We start from the raw sequence: 23,421 nt of genomic DNA, 5'->3' as shown, positions 1-23,421 counted from the left end.
CCAAGAAAACTGGAGGGATTTAGGCTTATAACTACTAGGAATCAGAGGTGATTTGACGGACCATAGTAATATAGGTTCAGGGGTGGGTTTCAACCGGTTCGCGGTGGTCCCTGCGAACCGGTTGGTCGCCGAACCCGGAAGTAAGTAACTTCCGGGAACGGCGAAGGGCCCGCCCGCCCGCCTGCGGTCCTTACCCGGTTTTGACGAGTTCTGCGTTTCCACGCATGCGCAGGACGCATACAGCGGCTGCGCGATCGTCCAGGAGCAGCTGGAGCATCGTGCAGACGCTAGTACGCATGCGTGCACCGCGCGCGTGCACGAGGACGCCGCTGGCCCCGTTCCAACCGAACCGGTTGGAACGGGACGAGAAACCCACCCCTGTATAGGTTATGCCTATTTTTTTTCCATATTATGTATTAATCAAAATGCTTTGCTACTTAAAAAAACCTCATCAATTTGTCTTTTAAAAGAACAGCTAATTATTAATCTATTAATGTGAAGGTTAAATCACTTGCTCAGAATTTATCTACATACTTGTTTGGTTGTTTACGTCACATAATTTATCTGCTGCATTCCAGTCAAATTCCTGTTTGGCGTGCTTCTTTAAGAACAGGTACATGGAGAGTTTCCTCAACTCCCGGATGTTTTTGTTACATAAATAAGAAGACTCAAACTATTTTATTCAGCTTAGAATGGCCAGGTTGTATATTCAGCTTCAGGTTAACTGAAGAGCAATCTAGTTTGATACGTTCCTATTTTGAGTAGTGACTTTGCATGCTTTTAAATTGGAAAGGCTTAGAAGTTTAAAGCAGCTTGAATTCCACTTGGCAATACTCCCTATTCCACATCTCATTTGGAGCAACTCAAATCTCTGCTATATAGAAATATTAATACGGAATGAGATGGCCCTAAGTTGATACAATGGGAGGTGTGTGTGTGTGTGCGGGCGCGCACACACACACACAAAAGTCATGGATACAAGTACAGTCTTTCCAAGTGAACCATTTTGGAACAAAGTGACTTCAGGGGGAAAAAAATAAAAAGGGTAAATAAATAGCAATAGCAATAGCAGTTAGACTTATATACCACTTCATAGGGCTTTCAGCCCTCTCTAAGCGGTTTACAGAGTCAGCATATCGCCCCCACAGTCTGGGTCCTCATTTCACCCACCTCGGAAGGATGGAAGGCTGAGTCAACCTTGAGCCGGTGAGATTAGAACCGCTGAACTGCAGATAACAGTCAGCTGTAGTGGCCTTCAGTACTGCAACCTAACCACTGCACCACCTCGGCTCTTTTAAACTCCACCAGGGATCTGATACGGTTTCAAAGGACTTTAATTTTGGCTGAATTGTGTCTATTCTTTTTTAATACCTTCATTTATTTGATTCACAGTATATTTCATCTTTGTGCTGAAGCTATAAACGTAATTAAAATGCAGGACAGAAAATGCAACTTAAAAAATATAAAATTAACACTAAGTTGCAGAGTTGCATCAAGTCTTTTAAATTAATCACTGGATACTTGATGTAGTAGATGTAGCCTAGATTGGTTCTACCACAAAACCGTGGACAACAAAATCGTGGTCGACGGAAGCGCGTATGTGACGTCATCACAGCACGACGAAAAAGATCAAAAAATGTAAAAATAAAGTGAAAACCTTACCCTAACCCCCCAAACCTAACCCTAAACCTAACCCTAAACCTAACCCTAAACCTAACCCTTAACCTAACCCTAAACCTAACCCTTAACCTAACCCTTAACGTAACGAAAAACCTAATGCTAACCCTTAACCTAACGCTAAACGTAACGCTAACGCTCTAACCTGCCCTTGAAGAGCATCCGGCGACTTCAGCTAGTCCAGAATACGGCCGCGCGAGTGATTGTGGGCGCACCGCGGTTCGCCCACATAACACCTATCCTCCGCGAGCTGCGCTGGCTACCTGTTGATCTCCGGGTGCGCTTCAAGGTGCTACTTACCATCCATAAAGCCCTCCATGGTAGTGGATCTGAGTACTTGAGAGACCGCCTTCTGCCGATTACCTCCCTTCGACCTATCAGATCGCACAGATTAGGCCTCCTCCGAATTCCATCCGCCAGTCAGTGCCGACTGGTGACTACGCGGAGGAGAGCCTTCTCAGTAGCAGCTCCGACCCTTTGGAACGATCTCCCCGTGGAGATTCGTACCCTCACCACCGTCCAGACCTTCCGCATAGCCCTTAAGATCTGGCTATCCCGTCAGGCCTGGGGATAAGATCCTAATCCGCCCCACCCGAATGTTGAATGAATGTTGTGTTTTACTGTTTTATTTTATTTTATTCACATATTTTATGTTTGTCTTGCACTCCTTCCCACGAATTGTAAGCCGCCCTGAGTCCCCTCAGGGAAAAGGGCGGCCTATAAATGACAAATAAAATAAATAAAAAATAAATAAATAACCCTAACCCTTAACCTAACCCTTACCTTTATGTGAATCGGCTTGCTGTAATTTAATTTTTATTTCAATTTTTCGATCTTTTTCGTCGTGTTGTGATGACATCACATACGCGATTTCGTCGACCGCGCTTTTGTGGAACGCGGTTTTGACGGGTCACGGCCTAGATCGTCTCTAAAGGCAGAGTGAATGGGGTTTAAATTTGGTTCATGAGGGAATATATTCCACAGCTTGGAAGTAATAGATTTGAAATCCCATTTAAATGGATCTCTGACAGGATAGGCTTTTTCAAAAAGGCCTCCTCAGCAGCTCTTATCCTTTGGTCATCATGGGGAATTATTTACAGTGCCAATTAAATGAAGGAGTATAGTTTTCTGATTTCCCTTTTTGGAGAACCATGATAAATCTTCTGTACTGTTTGGGACCAAGATTCTGCAGTGATTTTAGTTGAATTCTTGCATTCTGTTTAAAAGATTCGCTTGGGTTTTGAATGCATTATCTCGGTCCTTTCTTACTTATTTATAGGAGAAAAGATGGAGACTTCACGTGAACATTTAGTAATAATTTTGCTAAGATTTCAAAGCAGATTGAATTCTGCAGATAGAACCACTAGATATAATATGCATGTTGCACAGAAGACAAGAACCAGTAGATCTAACACGATTTAACGGTAATCTTTTAACAGGGTTTCAGAGCAAGTCCACGCCACGTGAGAAGGCGTGTGGTCCCTCGCCTTGAAGAGATACAACCCTTGGTAGAAGCACGTCAAGTGAGTGAGCAAGAAACATCAGTTAAGAAAAGAAAAATCAAGAGGAGTAGCAGGGTTCAGCCGGAATTCTACCATTCCATTCAAGTCACACCTACTCGAAAGTCGGTAAGTAATGTTCTCCCCCCCCCCCCCTCAATTCAATGAATTCTGGCAGCCTTCTCCCAACTGTGTTTTTCTTGCTGTACTAGTGTTCATTGTAGAATTCCCAGCCACCATGGATTTTGGTAGACATAGTACCAGTGGTGGGATTCAGCCAGTTCGCACCTATTCGGGAGAACCAGTTCTTAACTTTCTAAGAGGTTCAGAGAACCGGTTGTTGGAAGAAATCTTCTTTTGATCCCCCCCCCCCCACTTTACAGGGCTAATCCTGTAAGGAAGGCAGGAAGGAAACATTCTGGTGTTGTTTCTAGCCTAATCTTTATTGACCTGCTTACAGAAACTGCCTCTCTGGTTAACCCTGATTACATTGTAACAGCTCAGGCAAAAAGCCCATCGACCTGAGTAATGTTGGGTTGGCCACGCCCACACGGTCACATGACCACTAAGCCCCGCCTACCCGCCTGGTCATTAGGACAGAGAACCGGTTGTTAAATTATTTGAATCCCACCACTGCATAGTACCCATTGCTGTGCACTAGATTGAAAAATATTGATTTATAAAATCAAACATATTACAGACAGATGATATTCAGCAGGTTCTGACCAGTTCTGGAGAACCGGTAGCGGAAATTTTGAGTAGTTCGGAAGACTGGCAAATACCCACCACTGACTAGTCCTGCCCCATCTCCCAGCTGATTGGGAGGGAATGGGGATTTTGCAGTGTCCTTCCCCTGCCACACCCACCAAGCCATGCCCACAGAACCGGTAGTAAAAATTTTGAATAGCAATAGCAGTTAGACTTATATACCGCTTCATAGGGCTTTCAGCCCTCTCTAAGCGGTTTACAGAGTCAGCATATTGCCCCCAACAACAATCCGGGTCCTCATTTTACCCACCTCGGAAGGATGGAAGGCTGAGTCAACCCTGAGCCGGTGAGATTTGAACAGCCGAACTGCAGAACTGCAGTCAGCTGAAGTAGCCTGCAGTACTGCACTCTAACCACTGTGCCACCTCGGCTCTCTTGAAGCCACCGTTAGTTTGGCTAGTCACAAAATATCAGTTTACTAGAAAGCAAACTTCTCCAATGCCCCCCTGGAGAGGCCCTGAAACAACTGTGACTTACAATCGCCAATTGAGCCCAAATCATTGCTAAGCAAGAAGGTTGTTAGGTGAGTTTTGCCCCATTTTATGACCTTTCCTTGCCACAGTTGTTAAGTGAATCACTGCAGTTAAGTTGGTAAACACAATTGTTAAGTGAATCTGGTTTACCCTACTGATTTTGGTTGTTGGAAGGTTGCAAAAGGGACACAAATTACATTGTGTCACAAATACATTCCCGTTACCAAAGGTCTGGTTTTTGATCCTGTGACCGCGGGGATGTTGCAAAGGTCATGTGTGAAAAATGGTCACTCAGTTTTTTCAGTGCCATTTGAACTTCGAATGGTCACTAAATGAATGGTTGTAAGTCGAGGACTTCCTGTACCTCATGTTAGCAATAGCAATAGAAGTTAGACTTCTATACCACTTCATAGGGCTTTCAGCCCTCTCTAAGCGGTTTACAGAGTCAGCATATCGCCCCCAACAACAATCCGGGTCCTCATTTTACCCACCGCGGAAGGATGGAAGGCTGAGTCAACCCTGAGCCGTTGAGATTTGAACCGCTGAACTGCAGATAACAGTCAGCTGAAGTGGCTGCAGTATAGCACTCTAACCACTGTGCCACCTCGGCTCTCTTTTTCCTATAGGAACAGAGCATTGGCTAGAGTTTCTTATTGCTTTTCTTTTTAAAGTAAAATTGCAGAGAGCAAGGAGATTTCCAGGGAATAAAGTTTATGGCATTCATCAGTTTGTTTTTGTCCCATTTAATTAACAATTTGAAAAATAAAATAAAACAAGATCAGCTCTGTTGGCATCTACAAGTACCAAGTCAAGAACCCTGGAGTTTTTATGTACATTAGGAAACAGGTCTCTACACCTAGGAAACATTTCAGACTCATGGAGCTTAGGAATTTTAAGATCCAGGAAGGCTTCGTCCACATGGACCTTTTTCTTCCTCATTGCCATCCTCTGCATCAGAGGTGGGTTCCTACCAGTTCGCACCTATTCGGTAGAACGGGCTCGTCAAATCTCCTGAACCGGTTAGAAGAGGTTCCACCAGTGGACCTGGAAAGCAGGCCACACCTACAGAAGAGGTTCCAAAATTTTTTGAAATCCACCACTGGAGGAGAGAGATACACACACACACACAAAGACAGACAGACAGACACAGAGAGAGAATCACATAGAGAGACACAGAGGGAGGGAAGGAGGGAGAGAGAGGCAAAGAGCCACACACACACACACACACACACAAAGAGAAAGAGAAAGGAAGAAAGAAAAAAGAAAGAGAAAGTGAGATATGAAAGAAAAAAAGAAAAAAGGGACAGAGAGACAAAAGGAAGGAAAGAAAGAGAGAGAGAGAGAGAGAGAGAGAGAGAGAGAGAGAGAGAGAGAGAGAGAGAAAACACATGGCCGGCAAGCCACTCCCACCAGGTCACATGACCGGCAAGCCACTCCCACAAAGGAGGCCACACCCACAGAGTAGGTTCAAAAATTTTTTGAAACCCACCACTGCTCTGCATCATCTCGCTTCAATGTGTATGCTGATTTTTCACTCATTTCTGCCCTCCCCAGCCCCCAGGAGCTCTCTGAAAGCCTTCTAAAAGCTATGCACGGCCATTTTAATGAAGGGGTGGAGTTTTGGGAAGCAAAAAATGCTGTGTTCAGTGTATAAGACGCACCCAGATTTTCAGCCTCTTTTTTGAGGGAAAAAGGTGTGTCTTATAGATTGAAAAATACGGTATTTAGAGAAAAAGTACAATTTCCAATAGTATGTTCATTGCCAGAGAGACAAAGATTCACATTCTGGACATCCTTATATTCTTCTCCTATCAATGAAAAAGGCACAGTCTCTTCATCAATTCACACAGGGGCCACTTGTTAACAGGCTGAGAATCTCTCCCCTTATCAGGTTGGGAAATAAAATGGGTACCAAGAGCTGAAAATAATCCAATTGCTGAGATTTCTGTACCTTATCCCCTTTCCCCTTTCAATAAATCTTGTTTAGAAAAACCTCTGGGAGAAGTTTGGTTTTGGATTGCCAAGACCTTGACAGAATAAAATATCTGAAAATACAGAAATAGGGTCTTCTTGAGGTCTTATTTTAATGTTTTCCCTTCAAATATTTGGAAAATAGAATCCCAAAAAAATTCCAGTATTGCAATGCACATGTAGATCAAGTGTGACTGAATGCATGGAGCATGTTTTTTCTAAGTTCTACTTTTATTCTGATTTAAGCCATTAAAAAGAAATCTTCCTTGTTATACCGAAGAATGTTATCTCAGCTACTTCTTTATAGCTGCCAGAAATCACAGCCATCTGTGCTGTGACAAAATTTGGCTGTTAAGATGCCATGAGAAGATCACCGCCATGAATGAAAGTGACAGACTGCAGAGATAGTCTTGTTTACATATGAAAACTCTGGAATGTTTTATTCTGCATTATGCTTTGTTTATTACATTGCAATAATGTTTTGATTTAGATCTATAGGAACAAAGTTCAGTAACATTTGAAATGCCTCCACATGTGTAATAGTAATTGCTGAACACAATAAATTATGTTGCATCGTATCAAAAGCCTCTGAAAGAAAAAGGGAATGACTAGAACAGTGTTTCTCAACCTTGTTGACTTTAAGTCCTGTGGACTTCAACTCCCAGAATCCCCCAGCCAGCTGGCTGGGGGATTCTGGGAGTTGAAGTCCACAGGACTTAAAGTCAACAAGGTTGAGAAACACTGGACTAGAATTTAGTGTGGTAAATCAAAGCTAGATTAAGTGAATGAAAAGAGACTTCAGGTGTGCCCATTCCTGTTTTTCAAGGAACGAAGGGGTCGGCAGGTATTTTTCCCTATAGGAAAAAGCCATATTTCAATTCTAATTATGCTTGGAGAAATACTCTACTGGTAGTCCCTGAGTTATGAACACAATCGGGACTGGAATTTCCGTCGATAAGCAAAGTCACGCCCCAATTTTACAACTCTTTTCCTGTGGCTGTTAAGCGAATCATGCAGTCATTAAGCAAATCGGGCTCCCCCATCGACTTGGCTTGTTGGAAGCCCCCTGGAAGATGGTGTCAGATCCTCTCCATTAGATAATTAGGAAAGAAGACCACGAGACTCCATGAGTAGAAATCAAGTGTACTTTTACTAATTATAAATGATTAAAGGCATAGCGAAGCGAAGTCTGATTATTTAGGCGCGAAAGCGATTGATATATAGAATAGCCCATTCCCCACCCCTTGGCATCACAGCTACAGTCCAATCATAATTCTCCCAAGTGTCAGGTGTGAGATAACTTCAAAAGGCATCACGAAGATGGAATGTCGGTGCCGTTAGTCCTGGCCAGGCGGGAATCTCCCACGCATGCGTAGTCCGACAGGCAGCTGAACTCCAGAACCTTCCTCCAGCACAATGAGTAACCCCTCCCAAATACCATGCCCTCCCTCCCCGTTTCATGGCAGCCGAAGCAACAGCAAAGCAGAGGCTGACAGATGGCAAGTGGCAATTATGTGACTCTGGGATGATGCAGCTGCTGTAAATAGCATGCCGATTGCTCAACAACCAAGTTTTGATCACATGACCATAGGGACATTGAAACAGCCATCAATGCAAGCATCAATTGTAAGTCACTTTTTAAAGCACCATTGTAACTTTGAATGGCCATTAAGTCATCATAGATCAAAGGCTCGTATCGTAGTTTGCTGAAAAAGGTTTGCGAATAGTATGAGCCTTCTCTTGATCAGGAAAAAAAAATGATTTTAAAAAATAAACTGTAGATGTTTTCTCACAGCCAGAAGGGTAGATTTTTTTAGGTCTGTAGTAAAGTGCGTGTGCGCACACATATATATGGATGTATATGTGTGTCTGTATGTTCCAGCATAACTCTGGAATGCCTCAAGCAATTTCAACCAAACTTGGTACGCAGATGACTTGCTCTCTGGAGACAAACATTGTGGGGGTAAGACACCCCTAACACCCCTTGGTGTGTATGTTCTGTTAAGATGCAGCCTGTTGTGACTTTGAATGGCTTCTGCTGCACTGCTGTAAAATGGCTTCTACCGTACAACGCAGTGGAGTTGCCATAGTTAACGGCTTCACAGTACTCCACGAGGGGGCTCCCTCTGGTAAGGGGGAAAATCCAACATTAGAAATGATGTTTGGTCCTGACATTTACCCCTCTATAAATAAATACCTGGGCAACGCCGGGATATTGGCTAGTTGAATGTAAAGGATCTGAGATCTAGTATCTAATAATGCTTAGTAGATCTGAGAAAACCTGGTATCTGATATTAGGGAGAGAAAGGCAGTTTTCCCAAATTAGATGTTTCCTAGATTTGGCATCTATAATTCCCAAGATAGTGTGAGAATTTTAGCCCAGGCACCTATTGAACATATCAGTTTTGGGAAGGCTGCAAAGGTTGGTTTGGTTGGTTTATTGGTTTTGTATGCCGCCCACTCCCGAAGGACTCCGGGCGGCTCACAATAAACAGGGGAGGGAATAAATAAGACAAATACAAACAAACAATTTTAAAATCCACAACAATCACAATTAAGACGGGGCTGGGTACTTTAAGAGCCCCCAGCCTGCCGGAGCAGCCAGGACTTAGTAGCTTTACGGAAGGCCGGGAGGGTAGTAAGGGTCCGGATCTCCACGGGGAGCTCGTTCCAGACGGTTGGAGCAGCAACAGAGAAGGCTCTCCCCGGGGGTGGGGGGTCGCCAGCCGGCATTGGCTGGCAGATGGAACCCGGAGAAGGCCAAGCCTGTGCGATCTAATTGGTCTTTGGGAGGTAATTGGCAAGAGGCGGTCTCTCAGGTACCCAGGTCCGATGCCATGTAGGGCTTTAAAAGTAACAACTAGCACCTTGAAGCGAGTCAGGAGACTAATGGGCAGCCAGTGCAGCTTGCGGAGGATAGGTGTAACGTGGGTGCAAAAACAATACTGAGTTACACAGATCAATGAACTGAGATCGAGCAATGATTCTAAGATACAAGCCTGCCTGACTAGCAAATCCTTGGTTGAAAAAGCAACAGAATATAAACTCGTGATAATCTTAAGTACCTGCTGTTCTTCATAACGTCCTCCACAGAAACCATTGTTTTGCAAATGGAAAAAGTATATGAAGGTCAGCCCCCATATGTTTCCTCTTCCTGCATTTCTATTTGAAGGACTCGATGGCTATAGCAAGCTTTCCTTTTATACATGTGCACTCTTGTTCAAATGAGGAAAAGGAGCATTTTATCTGTGTCATAAACATTAGAAATTATGCGTATAAATGATAGAACTGATGTTATAGCCATATAAGGTCCTCTTTGCTGAAAGGGTGTTTTTTTCCCCCCCCCTTAAGTCATAATTTTCAAAACTAAACAGGAATGGACCTGGTAGATTTCCATGAGAGATCACCAGATAATCAAATGACGTCCATGCTAGGTTGAAAGTTTGGGAAAAACAATTGCAGAAGGCCAAGACAATTACCGACTTCTCCTAAGTCAGTGGTTCCCAAACTTGGCAACTTTAAGACTTGTGGACTTGTGGAGAATTCTGGGAGTTGAAGTCCACAAGTCTTAAAGTCGTGACCCGTCAAAACCGCGGTCCACTAAAGCGCGCCCGATCAAAGCGCGTACCTGACGTCATCAGCAGCGCGACAAATAAAATTAAAAATAAATTAAATTAAAATTAAATTAAAGCAAGCCGATTCACGTAAAGGTAAGGGTTAGGTTTAGGTTTAGGGTTAGGGTTAGGTTAAGGGTTAGGGTTAGGGTTAGGTTTAGGGTTACGTTAAGTGTTAGGGTTAGGTTTAGGGTTAGGGTTAGGTTTAGGGTTAGGCTTAGGGTTAGGTTTAGGGTTAGGTTTGGGGGGGTTAGGTTTAGATTTATGCTTTAATTTTAAGTTTACCGCTCACAGCGTGCTGTTTTCGTCACACTGTGATGACGTCAGGTACGCGCTTTCGTCGAGTGCGCTTTAGTCTACCGCAGTTTTGTGGTGGAACCCTTAAAGTTGCCAAGTTTGGGAACCACTGTCCTAAGTCAACAGTAATCTGAACTTAGGTCCAGTCCATAAACCCTCTCTTTGTTAGTCCAAATGAAATAAAAACTAAGGATTATTTCTTCTATCTTAAAAGTTGGCTTTGAAATCTCTCTTCGTTTTGTTTCCTTGTACGGCTTACACAGTATATTCAGAATAAAATGTTGTAAAGTTGTGACTCATAGTTCTGTTGTGTGCTATTTGCTAGGCATACTTAAGTGCTAGGGCTACTTAGAATGTACATAATAGAGTATGTATTTACTTGTGGAAGCCAGTCTGGCCTCACTGATCTTAGGTGTAGTAACCTTATCATTGGGTGACTGCAACGCAATCCACCATGAGCTGCCTTTCAGGATAGCCTAAATGTTGGGGCTGATGCAAACAGCACCTTATTATTTATTATTATTTATTAGACTTATATACTGCTTCATAGGGCTTTCAGCCCTCTCTAAGTGGTTTACAATTTTTTTTTAGCAAATTGAGTCAGCAACTTGCCCCCACAGTCCGGGTCCTCATTTCACCCACCTCGGAAGGATGGAAGGCTGAGTCAACCTTGAGCCGTTGAGATTTGAACCGCTGAACTGCAGATCACAGTCAGCTAAAGTGGCCTGCAGTACTGCACCCTAACCACTGCGCCACCTCGGCTCTTGTTGTTAAATACAGCAGCTGATTAAAGAAGCTGAAGGTGCTACATTTGCTGCCTCTAGCTCAGTGTTTCTCAACCTTGGCGACTTTAAGTCCTGTGGACTTCAACTCCCAGAAACCCCCAGGCAGCACAGCATTCCAAAGACTCCACCCTTTCCCCGCTATGTTTTACAAACGCTTGCAAAGCAGGTTCGTCTTTCAGGGAGATGCGTCGATATAGGGACCGTTGCGGGCTCTTGTCTCTAAGGCAGTGTTTCTCAACCTTGGCGACTTTAAGTCCTGTGGACTTAAGCATAGCTGGCTGGGGAATTCTGGGAGTTGAAGTCCACAGGACTTAAAGTCGCCAAGGTTGAGAAACACTGCTCTAGCTATTAGACTTTGATTTAGAACTCAAGTGTAATTGCTTTTTTTAATGTTTACGTTTACGTTTATTAGGACTTGTTTGTCGCCCACTCTCGAGAGACTCAGGGCGGCTTACAGGTAAAGCAGGGAGGGGGAACGTATAAAAATTAAAAAGTACAGACATTAAAAAAGCACAACATTCATAACTTAAAGTGGGGCTGGATAAATCAACAGCCCCAGGCCTGCTGGAAAAGCCAGGTCTTAATCACTTTGTGGAAGGCCGGGAGAGTAGTAAGGGTCCAGATCTCCACGGGGAGAGATCGTTCCATTGCCATCCAATTGGTGTCCTTCTCAGGATCCCCACTAGTTGATTTGGCTTATGTGGTGATCAGGAGCAGGAGCCTCTCAGTGGCAGCACCCCAACTACAGGGCGGGGCATAACCTTTTCCTAGGGGGTCACAGCAACACTTGTAATAACAACACAAATAATTCATACACCATTCGAAAGCCCATCAAAAACTGAGTTTATTGACACGATTTAATAGTCAGTATGACCACCATTAGCCCTTCGAACAGCATTCAAACGAGGTGGATAAGAACACAACAAATCTTCAAACAGTTCCGTTCGATTTTCCAGATTTTTCAACACAGTTTCCAATCGCACAACCAAAGCCGATCTTGAACGTGTGTTTGAGTTTTCAATGGTTTGCAAATGACGTGGAATGGCTTCAAACCTTCTCGTTCTCGATATCGGCCGATTGTCCTTTGATCAACTCGTTTTCCACGAATTTGAAGGATTTCTTGGGCCACTTTTCGGTTTCCTTTTCGTTGTTTGCGACTGCCAGTTGCAATGATGGCTTTGCTTTCTTGGGACAGTTGCAGAGGACGCCCTTCTCCAAATTTTGTGAAACATTCTTGGGCTGTTTTGTTCCAATTATCAGTAACCCAATCCGGATGACGTTTCAATTTGTTTGCAATCCATTTTCGATTGATAAACGTCGCTCCAGCATCGCGAGCCTCTCGAAAGGCAATGCATTTTATTCTGTCAATGATCCTTTGTTCTTCCAAATCGAATTTTCCAGCCATTCTTAAAGCAAATTTAACATTTAATAGCTCATTCAATTCAGTTTTTTATGGGCTTTAAAATGAGGTGTCGCGGAAGTTGTAAACTGCTGTCGATCTTGCTGTGACCCCCTAGGAAAAGGTTATGCCCCGCCCTGTATAGTCTAAATCAGGGGTGTCAAACTGTCAGCCCGCGTGCTGGAGGCATCACGGGCAGGCCATGCCACTCCAGCTCTGCAAAGCCCCCAAAATGTCATGTGATGTCATGTGACACGATAAGAGTTTGGGTTCACCGACAAATGCGGGCCCGACAAATGCGTGCCAACAAAACCGCGGCGACAAAACCGCGACGTTGAAATCGCGCCCACAAAAGCGTGTCGACAAATGCGCACCGACAAAAGCGCGCCGTCAACAAACAACATAGTGGGACGCGAAAACAACGTTAAACAACCCTAACCCTAACCTAAAAACCCTAATCGCGGTTTTGTGGGTGCGGTTTTGTGGACGCGCTTTCAATGTCGCGGTTTTGTCGGCGCAGTTTTGTCAGCGCGCATTTGTCGGGCGCACATTTGTCGGGTCACGTAGAGTTTGATACCTGTGGTCTAAAGTCACGGTTGTTTTCACAGGTTCCACCACAAAACCGCGCCCGACTAAACTGCGTCGCTGATGTCAACAGGGCGACAACAGCGCGGAGACAGAAGCACGCTGTAAACCCTAAGCCTAAAATTAACCCCTAAACCTAAACCTAGCCCCCTAAACCTAATCCTAAACCTAACCCTTAACCTAACCCTAAACCTAACCCTAACCCTAATCCTAACCCTTAACCTAACCCTAAACCCAACCCTAACCCTTAACCTAATCCTAACCCTAAAGCTAACCCTAAACCTAACCCTTACCTTAAGTTGAATCGGCTTGCTTTCAAAGCGCTATTTAAAGCGCCCTTCTTTCTCCGCGCTGGCTGTTGTCGCCCTGTTGATGATGTCAGCGACGCAGTTTAATCGGGCGCGGCTTAGTCGAGCACGGTTTTGACGGGTCGCGGTTTTGACATAATCAAAGTGACTTAATTTACACAGTATTTTTTCTAAGTCCCAAATCCCCCAACCCAACTGATTGGCTTAACGTGATGGGTAAACCAGATTGTTGTGTTAAATAGCCATTAATTCATCCCTTTGTTTGTTTTTAAATGCATTTAAAGTGTTGGCTTTCATGTATGGTAATAAGTCCAATTAAATTTTTTTTCCAGCCAACAAATATGTTCATATTAATGGAAAAACAACTAGGTCAGATGCATCCAGTAGAGGGAAGTGGTGCACAACTATTGAGCAGGATATTAGTAGGATTCAGCTACTTTTCTTCAGAATGTTATTTATTTTAATAAATGTCTGAAAGACTAAAAATAAATCCTGACGTGCGATCATCAAAGCTGTGATATTTTTTATCACTCCGCTCAAAGCACAGATAACAGTATCATGATTAGGGACAGGAAATGAAAAAATTCATATAAGAATCAGAAATACAATCTGAGTTGATTTCTAAAGTTATAAAGAAAAAAAGAAGAAAACATATTTGTAAATTAAAAACTAGTATCTAAATGAAATGCTTCACACATTTATTAACAGCAACGATGAATGTGCAGGAATAAAGAATTCTTGAAAATAAGGATGCTACTGTCTCAACCTTAACTGTCTAAAATAGTGTATATATAGCGTATTCATATATAGGTATTAATCGATTCATTGCAAAACACTACAGCAGGAAATTATTAAGCAATCTAAAGGTGTATTTTGCACAAAGTCCATGACAGACAGCAGATAAATACAATTCCTTTTGTTTTATTCCGTAGTGCTTGTAAAACTATTACTATTTCAATTTTTATTTTAAAAAGTGTCTCCCCCTTATACACTACAAAGGGCAGCTAACTGAATTAATATAAAACTGTAAATAAAATAATATCATTAATCAAAAGCCTGGCCAAATAATATTGAATTGCCATTCAAAGGCCAAAAGGAAGCTCGTTTAATAATTTGAGTTATTTTGAGGACCAAAATTAAGGTGCCATTAGTTGGTTCCTTGGAATTGTATACCCTGCCATTCAAATTACTGTATAGATCTTAATAATTGGGTCTCTCAGGTAATTATATGGATTAAAATGCCCTTGTTTATAGTAAATAGATAATATTTAGTATTGAGGTTCTAAAAACTAAGTTGTGTTCATGCAGTTTTATCCTTTGTTGAATCAATGGTTCCCAGAATCTTTTCGATCCAGGAATATCCCTAATTGTAACGTTCCCGTGGTTCGCCCATGAGGCCAATGTTGAGAAAAGACAGGAGACAACCTTTCTCGGGATGGAGCGACCCAGATTGGGGGTCTAGTAGCCCCTTTTATTGAGATAGGACAAAGGCAGGTGGAGCAATAGCATGTGGTTAAAAACAGCCTGTAAAAGTACAATTTCTAATCTACTGCTCAGTCTATATATGGTTAAATCCTGGACGTCAATGGTAGGGCACATATCAGAATGTTATGTTATGCACTATCAGGATGTTATGGTGTTTTAGGAGTTTGTTTTCTCCTGTGTGGTTCAGCATGACTCTGCAACTATATTACAACACCTAATTGTTTAATTTGAAATAAGCTACAACAAACTAAAAAAAAAACCTATCAACCATCAGTGGATTTTATATAACTCACACTTACTCAGAAGTAAGATAGAAAGTAAACATAGCATGATTTCCTTCAGTAAGATTAAAATTCGCACTACAAAGTATGTTGTCAAAAGGTTTTGGGATTAGACTAAAAACTGATCTTTCAAGGATAAATAATAAATTGATATTGGGTAGTTCTTCATATCCTACTAAGAGAGTATATGGTTTGTTCTCCTTAGTGTGATCAATCATCACACTCATTGTGATTTATGGCAGACGATTAATCAGAATTTGATAGTTTGTTTACCGAAGGCATAATATGATTTACCAACCTAGCATTGCCACTGATTTACTTCGTGATAAAAATATTAGCAAATTTATACTAATTCAGAGAAACAATTATTACATTAAAATTTCTGAATGTTTCTTAAAAACTCTGGATCCCGTCCTTTAACTCTTGATATGATTTAATAAGAAATGGCCATTCGTTTTTTTTTTTCCTGCCTATTTTTAGCCTTATCTTTTGATTGGTAAACTTTTCCTCATGATTCAGCACAAAGAAAGAACTGATAATCCCCATTTAAAAGGAGTTCCTTTGTAACTCTGTTTTGGAAATTAATTTTAGTCGACAATTACTAAGGCTTAAAGCCAACATTTATTGTGAACGTCAGGAAATCATGTGTCTCTTGAACATAGGAAAGGGGGGGAAAAAACAATTGAATTAGCTTCCGAGATCGAAGGTCATGAATGGGGCCTTATAACTTTCTTTTCTTAGGAAACAAACATGACTTGTTTCTTCTTTAAATAATTACCAAACTAGCAGATAATCTCACTGTGATAGTAGTGTGTGGCAATAAAGGCTATTCACCCATCTCATAATCTAATAAGAAAGCTTAGGTATGATTGCTAAGTAAGGAATATAAAATCAGATTGGATCTCTGTTTTTTTTCCCATTACTGGAATATAGGACCATAGAAGTCAATGCACCACACAACTACTGTAATATGTTAAAAGCTTTTAAAGTATAAATTGCAAATTCATTTGCACAAGGCTGTATTAAAAATATAGGCATCGGTTACGATCACTGCACTAAGTTGAAAGAAGAGTGAAAATATAAAGGAAGTGAGGAACTGGAGAGGGTTTTGAAATGATCTCCATGTGATGACTCCTTTTCCTTGTTAGTAATTGATGATGCTTTATGGTGTCACTTGGCTCCTGATGTTGTGACAAAGCGCCTGTTTTCGGTGCTTGGATGATGCTTTCTCAGCCCTGATGAGAAAACTGCCTTAATCTGCCAGAATAGAATAGAATAGAATAGAATTTTATTATTTGTATGCCGCCCTTCTCCGGGAGGACTCAGGGCGGCGAACAATTCAAGGGGGAAAAGGGGAACATAAAAAACAAAATACAAATAATAAAAGTAAACAACAGTCGCACAACCATACATGTCGAGAGGGGAGGGAACTCATCACCCCCAGGCCTGCCAGCAAAGCCAGGTTTTGACGGCTTTTCGGAAGGCCTGGAGAGAGGTGTGGGTCCGAATCCCTGCGGGGAGTTCATTCCAGAGGGCCGGAGCTGCCACAGAGAAGGCCCTCCCCCGGGTAATAGCCAGGTGGCATTGGCTGGTAGATGGCACCCGGAGGAGGCCAACCCTGTGAGATCTAATGGGTCTGTGGGAGGTAATTGGCAGCAGGCGGTCTCTCAAGTACCCAGAGATGGTGTTCCACTCAGTATGAGTTTTCTAACCAGTGGACCCTACTCCGAAAGGCAGCTAATGGGAATTTCTCCACAAAGGTGATCCCTAGAGGGTGGCAAGAGTGCACCGAATAATAATGAAGGCAGGTAGAAAAGCAGGCAAAGATCTTGCAAACTCTCTGTAGGCCCATTTAAGGAATGATGTAGAGCAGGGGGTCAGCAACCTTAAACCCCCAAAGAGCCATTTGGACCCGTTTCCCACAGAAAAGAAAACACAGGGAGCAGTGGTGGGATTCAAATAATTTAACAACCGGTTCTCTGCCCTAATGACCAGCTGGGTAGGCGGGGATCGATGGCCATGTGACTGGGTGGGCGTGGTCAACTCAATGTCACTCACGTCGATGGGCGCTTCACCTTAACTGTTACAATGGTAATAAGGGTTAACCGGAGAGGCAGTTTCTGTAAGCAGGGCAGTAAAGATGAGGCTAGAAACAACACCAGAATGTTTCCTTCCTGCCTTCCTTACAGGATTAGCCCTGGAAAGTGGGGAGAAAAACAAAGGGAGATTTCTTCCAACAACCGGTTCTCCGAACTACTTAGAAAGTTACCAACCGGTTCTCCCGAATAGGTGCGAACTGGCTGAATCCCACCACTGACCGGGAGCCACAAAACCCTTCCCGCGCCTGACCATTTCCTGAGCAGCCACAGAAATAGCATACGTAGTTGAATTAAACGTTCTGTTTTCTTCTGAAACTTTTCTTGGATTTATCCATGCTTGGCCTACTGGGGCGGGGTGTGTGTGTCGAAAAGTTCAATAAATTGCATGCCGGTGGGTATCACACTTTGGTGGTTGTGACGGATATTTTGAGTGACGGGGAGCCGCAGGAGAGGGATGAAAGAGCCACATGAGGCTCCAGAGCCACGGGTGGCTGACCCCTGCTATAGAGGGTAACCATCAGTGGTGGGATTCAGCCGGTTCGCACCTATTCGGGAGAACCGGTTGTTAACTTTCTAATCGGTTGTTGGAAGAAATCTTATTTTGTTTTTTCCCACTTTACAGGCTAATTCTGTAAGGAAGGCAGGAAGGAAACGTTCTGGTGTTGTTTCTAGCCTCATCTTTATTGCCCTGCTTACAGAAACTGCCTCTCCAGTTAACCCTTATTCCATTGTAACAGATAAGGCGAAGCGTCCATCAATAGGAGTGACCTTGAGTTGGCCACACCCACTGAGTCACATGACTACCAAGCCCTACCTACCCAGCTGGTCATTAGAGCAGAGAACCTGTTGTTAAATTATTTGAATCCCACCACTGGTGAACCATGCTGGGGTCCAAGGGACAGTGAAGAAGGGACAGGATAGAAAGTTTCAATGAAGGAGATCAAAAGGCCCAGCCCAGATGACACAGCAGAGGCCTCATCTCAGACTTTGATCCATAAATGCAAACAACGTTTTCCCTTCCAGTGGGAGGTAAAATAAAGACACCCCCTCCCCAATCTCCCTTCTGCCCCCCCCTTCCTCCATTCATCATCATTTGTTGAAAACTCTCCCAGGAAATGCAGGGTTGAAGGCTTTCCAAGCCAGGAGCGCCTTCCTTCCCCCGTTCTCCTCTGCCTGCGCGGCATCCTTCCTTCTTTGCATTTCGGGAGGTGTCGGTGGCCATTGGAAAATCTCTCCAGTCCTCCGGGCCGTCAAAAAAAGACGCGGTCATAAATCGAGCGGGCGGCGCGGGGTTTACCCCCCCAAGTAGCCCACCTGCCTTTTGTATGCTCTTTCCGGCTGCTCCGCCTTTCCTCGGGGCGGAGAGCGCTATGGGAAAAGAAGTGGAACCCCTTCCAGAAAGGAAGGAAAGAGACTTTTTTTTTTACATTTTTTTTATTTTTATTTCATATATACATTCACAATTATATAATCTCATAACTGTTATTAATAATATGTATTTATAACAATTTTCCCCTACTGTTGACAATATACTTGAAGATTGCTTTTTTTAACATCCCATAGATCCATCTTATCTTACAACAGTCCTACTTCTTCTTCCCTCCCTCCCTCTTTCCTTCCCTCCTTCCCTCCTTCCTTCCCTCCCTCCTTCCTTCCCTCCTTTCTTTTCTCCTTCTCTCCTTCCTTTCCCTCTTCCTTTCTTCCTTCCTTCCCCCTTCCTTCTCTCCTACGTTCCCTCCTTCCTTCCCTCCTTTCTTCCCTCCTTCCTTCCCTCCTTCTCTCCTTCCCTCCTTCCTTCCCTCCCTCCTTCCTTCCCTCCTTTCTTTTCTCCTTCTCTCCTTCCTTTCCCTCTTCCTTTCCTCCTTCCTTCCCCCTTCCTTCTCTCCTACGTTCCCTCCTTCCTTCCTTCCCTCCTTCCTTCCCTCCTTTCTTCTCTCCTTCCTTCCCTCCTTCCTTCCTTCCCTCCTTCTCTCCTTCCTTCCCTCCCTCCTTCCCTCCTTTCTTCTCTCCTTCTCTCCTTCCTTTCCCTCTTCCTTTCCTCCTTCCTTCCCCCTTCCTTCTCTCCTACGTTCCCTCCTTCCTTCCCTCCTTCCTTCCCTTCCTCCTTCCCTCCCTCCTTCCCACCCCCTTCTTCTCTTTCTTCTCTCCTTCCTTCCTTTCTCCTCTCCTTTCCCTTCTCGGAAGGAAAGGGACTTACCAGGGCGTGGCAACTGCCCTGCCATCGCCGAGGCCCGCATCCTGGATATGGGGGGGGGGGGGGGAAACACTGGCATCCTTCCCTCCCCCGCGACTCATCCAAGAGCGAAAGGCTCCTTTTTTTTCCCCCCCTGTCGCCTGCAGGGGGAGCCAAAGGTCGCTTTGTGACTCGGAGCCTTCGCTGTTTGCTTTGCAACAATTCTCTCTTCCCGGCACCCTTTTTTCCCCCTCTCTGGCTTTGATTCTTGGGCAACTCGGGTTGGAGCTTTGTGTGCCGGAGCGCCGAGGGCCACCCGTCTCCCCGAAAGCCTCCCGCCGATGCGTTTTCCCCCCCACCCCTGAGCCTCTTTCGCCGCGGTGGGATTTAGCAGCGCGTGTAAGCAACAATGGTGAGCCGTTTGTCTAGCGATGCTTGCAAACGCGGGTAGCCTGCGAGTCAGTGGCGGTAGGTGGGGAGCGTCCCCTTTTCAGGTTGAGGGGGATCGAACTCGGTTCCGAAGGGGGGGCAAAAATGTCTACCTCCGTTGTTGCTGGCGCTACAATGCTCACACCTCTTCCTCCTCCTCCCGTCTTTTCTCCTCCAGAGCTCGGGGAACGCTTCCTACCGATGCTCCGTTTCCTCCTCTGCGGATTTTTCCGACGAGGAGGATTTCAGCCCAAAATCCGGCTCCCTCTCGCCGGCTCCGGGCGACACCCTCCCGTGGAACCTACCAAGGCACGAGAGATCCAAGAGGAAGATCCAAGGGGGATCTGTGCTGGATCCAGCCGAGAGAGCTGTGCTCAGGATAGCCGGTAAGACACCAGATGGGGGGGAGAGTAAGAAGGGAAAAAAGAAAAAAAACTTCCATTGCATGGTGGGAATTGTGTATTTGTGGTGTTGCACAGGAGGGGTTGGGGGCGTAAAGTGATTGACTGTATTGCTCGCTTATAGCGTCGTTCTGTGGATTCTGTGCGGGCTCGGAGTTAAGTTGCATTGAGTTCCGAGGGATTTAAGCGTTGTTAAGATCGCTGTCCGGAGGGCTGGGCTTTGGGGGATCGGTGACTAAGCTATTTAAGCCCGGTCTTCTGTCTGGGCGGATGAACGCGTTTGGAGGTAGAAGCGGAACAGCGGCAAGCCTTGAAATTGCATTAGAAGTGAAGATCGCGAAAATCGCCCGTCCGATGTAAACGAAACAGATGATTTAAACGCAGTGTTTCTCAACCTTGGCCACTTGAAGATGTCCGGACTTCAACTCCCAGAATTCCCCAGGCAGCATTCGCTGGCTGGGGAATTCTGGGAGTTGAAGTCCGGACATCTTCAAGTGGCCAAGGTTGAGAAACACTGGTTTAACATTCTCTCTGTGTGTGAGTGAGTGTGTGTGTGAGAAACGCTGGTTTAACATTCTTTGTGTGTGAGTATGTGTGTGAGAAACACTGGTTTAACATTCTGTGTGTGTGTGTGAGTGTGTGTGTGAGAAACACTGGCTTAACATTCTGTGTGTGTGTGTGTGAGTGTGAGAAACACTGGTTTAACATTCTGTGTGTGTGTGAGTGAGTGTGTGAGAAACACTGGTTTAACATTCTGTGTGTGTGAGTGTGTGTGTGAGAAACACTGGTTTAACATTCTGTGTGTGTGTGAGTGAGTGTGTGAGAAACACTGGTTTAACATTCTGTGTGTGTGTGAGTGAGTGTGTGAGAAACACTGGTTTAACATTCTGTGTGTGTGTGAGTCTGTGTGTGAGAAACACTGGTTTAACATTCTGTGTGTGTGAGTGTGTGTGTGAGAAACACTGGTTTAACATTCTCTCTGTGTGTGAGTGAGTGTGTGAGAAACACTGGTTTAACATTCTGTGTGTGTGTGTGAGTGTGAGAAACACTGGTTTAACATTCTGTGTGTGTGTGAGTGAGTGTGTGAGAAACACTGGTTTAACATTCTGTGTGTGTGTGTGTGAGTGTGAGAAACACTGGCTTAACATTCTGTGTGTGTGTGTGTGAGTGTGAGAAACACTGGTTTAACATTCTGTGTGTGTGTGAGTGAGTGTGTGAGAAACACTGGTTTAACATTCTGTGTGTGTGAGTGTGTGTGTGAGAAACACTGGTTTAACATTCTGTGTGTGTGTGAGTGAGTGTGTGAGAAACACTGGTTTAACATTCTGTGTGTGTGTGAGTGAGTGTGTGAGAAACACTGGTTTAACATTCTGTGTGTGTGTGAGTCTGTGTGTGAGAAACACTGGTTTAACATTCTGTGTGTGTGAGTGTGTGTGTGAGAAACACTGGTTTAACATTCTCTCTGTGTGTGAGTGAGTGTGTGTGTGAGAAACACTGGTTTAACATTCTGTGTGTGTGTGTGAGTGTGAGAAACACTGGTTTAACATTCTGTGTGTGTGTGAGTGAGTGTGTGAGAAACACTGGTTTAACATTCTGTGTGTGTGTGAGTGTGTGTGTGAGAAACGCTGGTTTAACATTCTGTGTGTGTGAGTGTGTGTGAGAAACACTGGTTTAACATTCTGTGTGTGTGTGAGTGAGTGTGTGAGAAACACTGGTTTAACATTCTGTGTGTGTGAGTGTGTGTGTGAGAAACACTGGTTTAACATTCTCTGTGTGTGTGTGAGTGTGTGTGTGAGAAACACTGGTTTAACATTCTGTGTGTGTGAGTGTGTGTGTGAGAAACACTGGTTTAACATTCTGTGTGTGAGTGTGTGTGTGAGAAACACTGGTTTAACATTCTGTGTGTGTGTGAGTGTGTGTGAGAAACACTGGCTTAACATTCTGTGTGTGTGTGTGTGAGTGTGAGAAACACTGGTTTAACATTCTGTGTGTGTGTGAGTGTGTGTGTGAGAAACACTGGTTTAACATTCTGTGTGTGTGTGAGTGTGTGTGTGAGAAACACTGGTTTAACATTCTGTGTGTGTGTGAGTGAGTGTGTGAGAAACACTGGTTTAACATTCTGTGTGTGTGTGAGTCTGTGTGTGAGAAACACTGGTTTAACATTCTGTGTGTGTGAGTGAGTGTGTGAGAAACACTGGTTTAACATTCTGTGTGTGTGTGAGTCTGTGTGTGAGAAACACTGGTTTAACATTCTGTGTGTGTGTGAGTCTGTGTGTGAGAAACACTGGTTTAACATTCTGTGTGTGTGAGTGTGTGTGTGAGAAACACTGGTTTAACATTCTGTGTGTGTGTGTGAGTGTGAGAAACACTGGTTTAACATTCTGTGTGTGTGTGAGTGAGTGTGTGAGAAACACTGGTTTAACATTCTGTGTGTGTGTGAGTGAGTGTGTGAGAAACACTGGTTTAACATTCTGTGTGTGTGTGAGTCTGTGTGTGAGAAACACTGGTTTAACATTCTGTGTGTGTGAGTGTGTGTGTGAGAAACACTGGTTTAACATTCTCTCTGTGTGTGAGTGAGTGTGTGTGTGAGAAACACTGGTTTAACATTCTGTGTGTGTGTGTGAGTGTGAGAAACACTGGTTTAACATTCTGTGTGTGTGTGAGTGAGTGTGTGAGAAACACTGGTTTAACATTCTGTGTGTGTGTGAGTGAGTGTGTGAGAAACACTGGTTTAACATTCTGTGTGTGTGTGAGTGTGTGTGTGAGAAACACTGGTTTAACATTCTGTGTGTGTGAGTGTGTGTGTGAGAAACACTGGTTTAACATTCTCTGTGTGTGTGTGAGTGTGTGTGTGAGAAACACTGGTTTAACATTCTGTGTGTGTGAGTGTGTGTGTGAGAAACACTGGTTTAACATTCTGTGTGTGAGTGTGTGTGTGAGAAACACTGGTTTAACATTCTGTGTGTGTGTGAGTGTGTGAGTGTGAGAAACACTGGTTTAACATTCTCTGTGTGTGTGAGTGTGTGTGTGTGTGAGAAACACTGGTTTAACATTCTGTGTGTGTGTGTGTGTGAGTGTGTGTGTGAGAGAAACACTGGTTTAACATTTTGTCTGTGTGTGTGTGTGTACACATAACACTTAGTCAGACCCCCGCCCCGCCTTGTGCTCGTGCTATCT

General features: G+C 44.0%; 1 protein-coding gene across 1 annotated transcript in view; it reads left to right on the top strand.

Annotated features, from left to right (window-relative positions):
- Window positions 1–23,421, top strand: part of LOC116507190 (dystonin-like) — a 216,370-nt gene that overhangs the window by 29,429 nt on the left and 163,520 nt on the right. The window contains exons 3-4 of the mRNA XM_032215161.1: window positions 3,117–3,305; window positions 20,022–20,229. Coding sequence (XP_032071052.1) covers window positions 3,117–3,305; window positions 20,022–20,229 — 397 coding nt within the window. The remainder of the gene's footprint in view (window positions 1–3,116; window positions 3,306–20,021; window positions 20,230–23,421) is intronic.

This window comes from Thamnophis elegans, chromosome 4 (genome assembly GCF_009769535.1).
Source record: "Thamnophis elegans isolate rThaEle1 chromosome 4, rThaEle1.pri, whole genome shotgun sequence".
Lineage (NCBI taxonomy): Eukaryota > Metazoa > Chordata > Lepidosauria > Squamata > Colubridae > Thamnophis > Thamnophis elegans.
The sequence above is the reverse complement of the archived record's forward strand: the minus strand, read 5'-3'. Positions and strand labels throughout refer to the sequence as shown.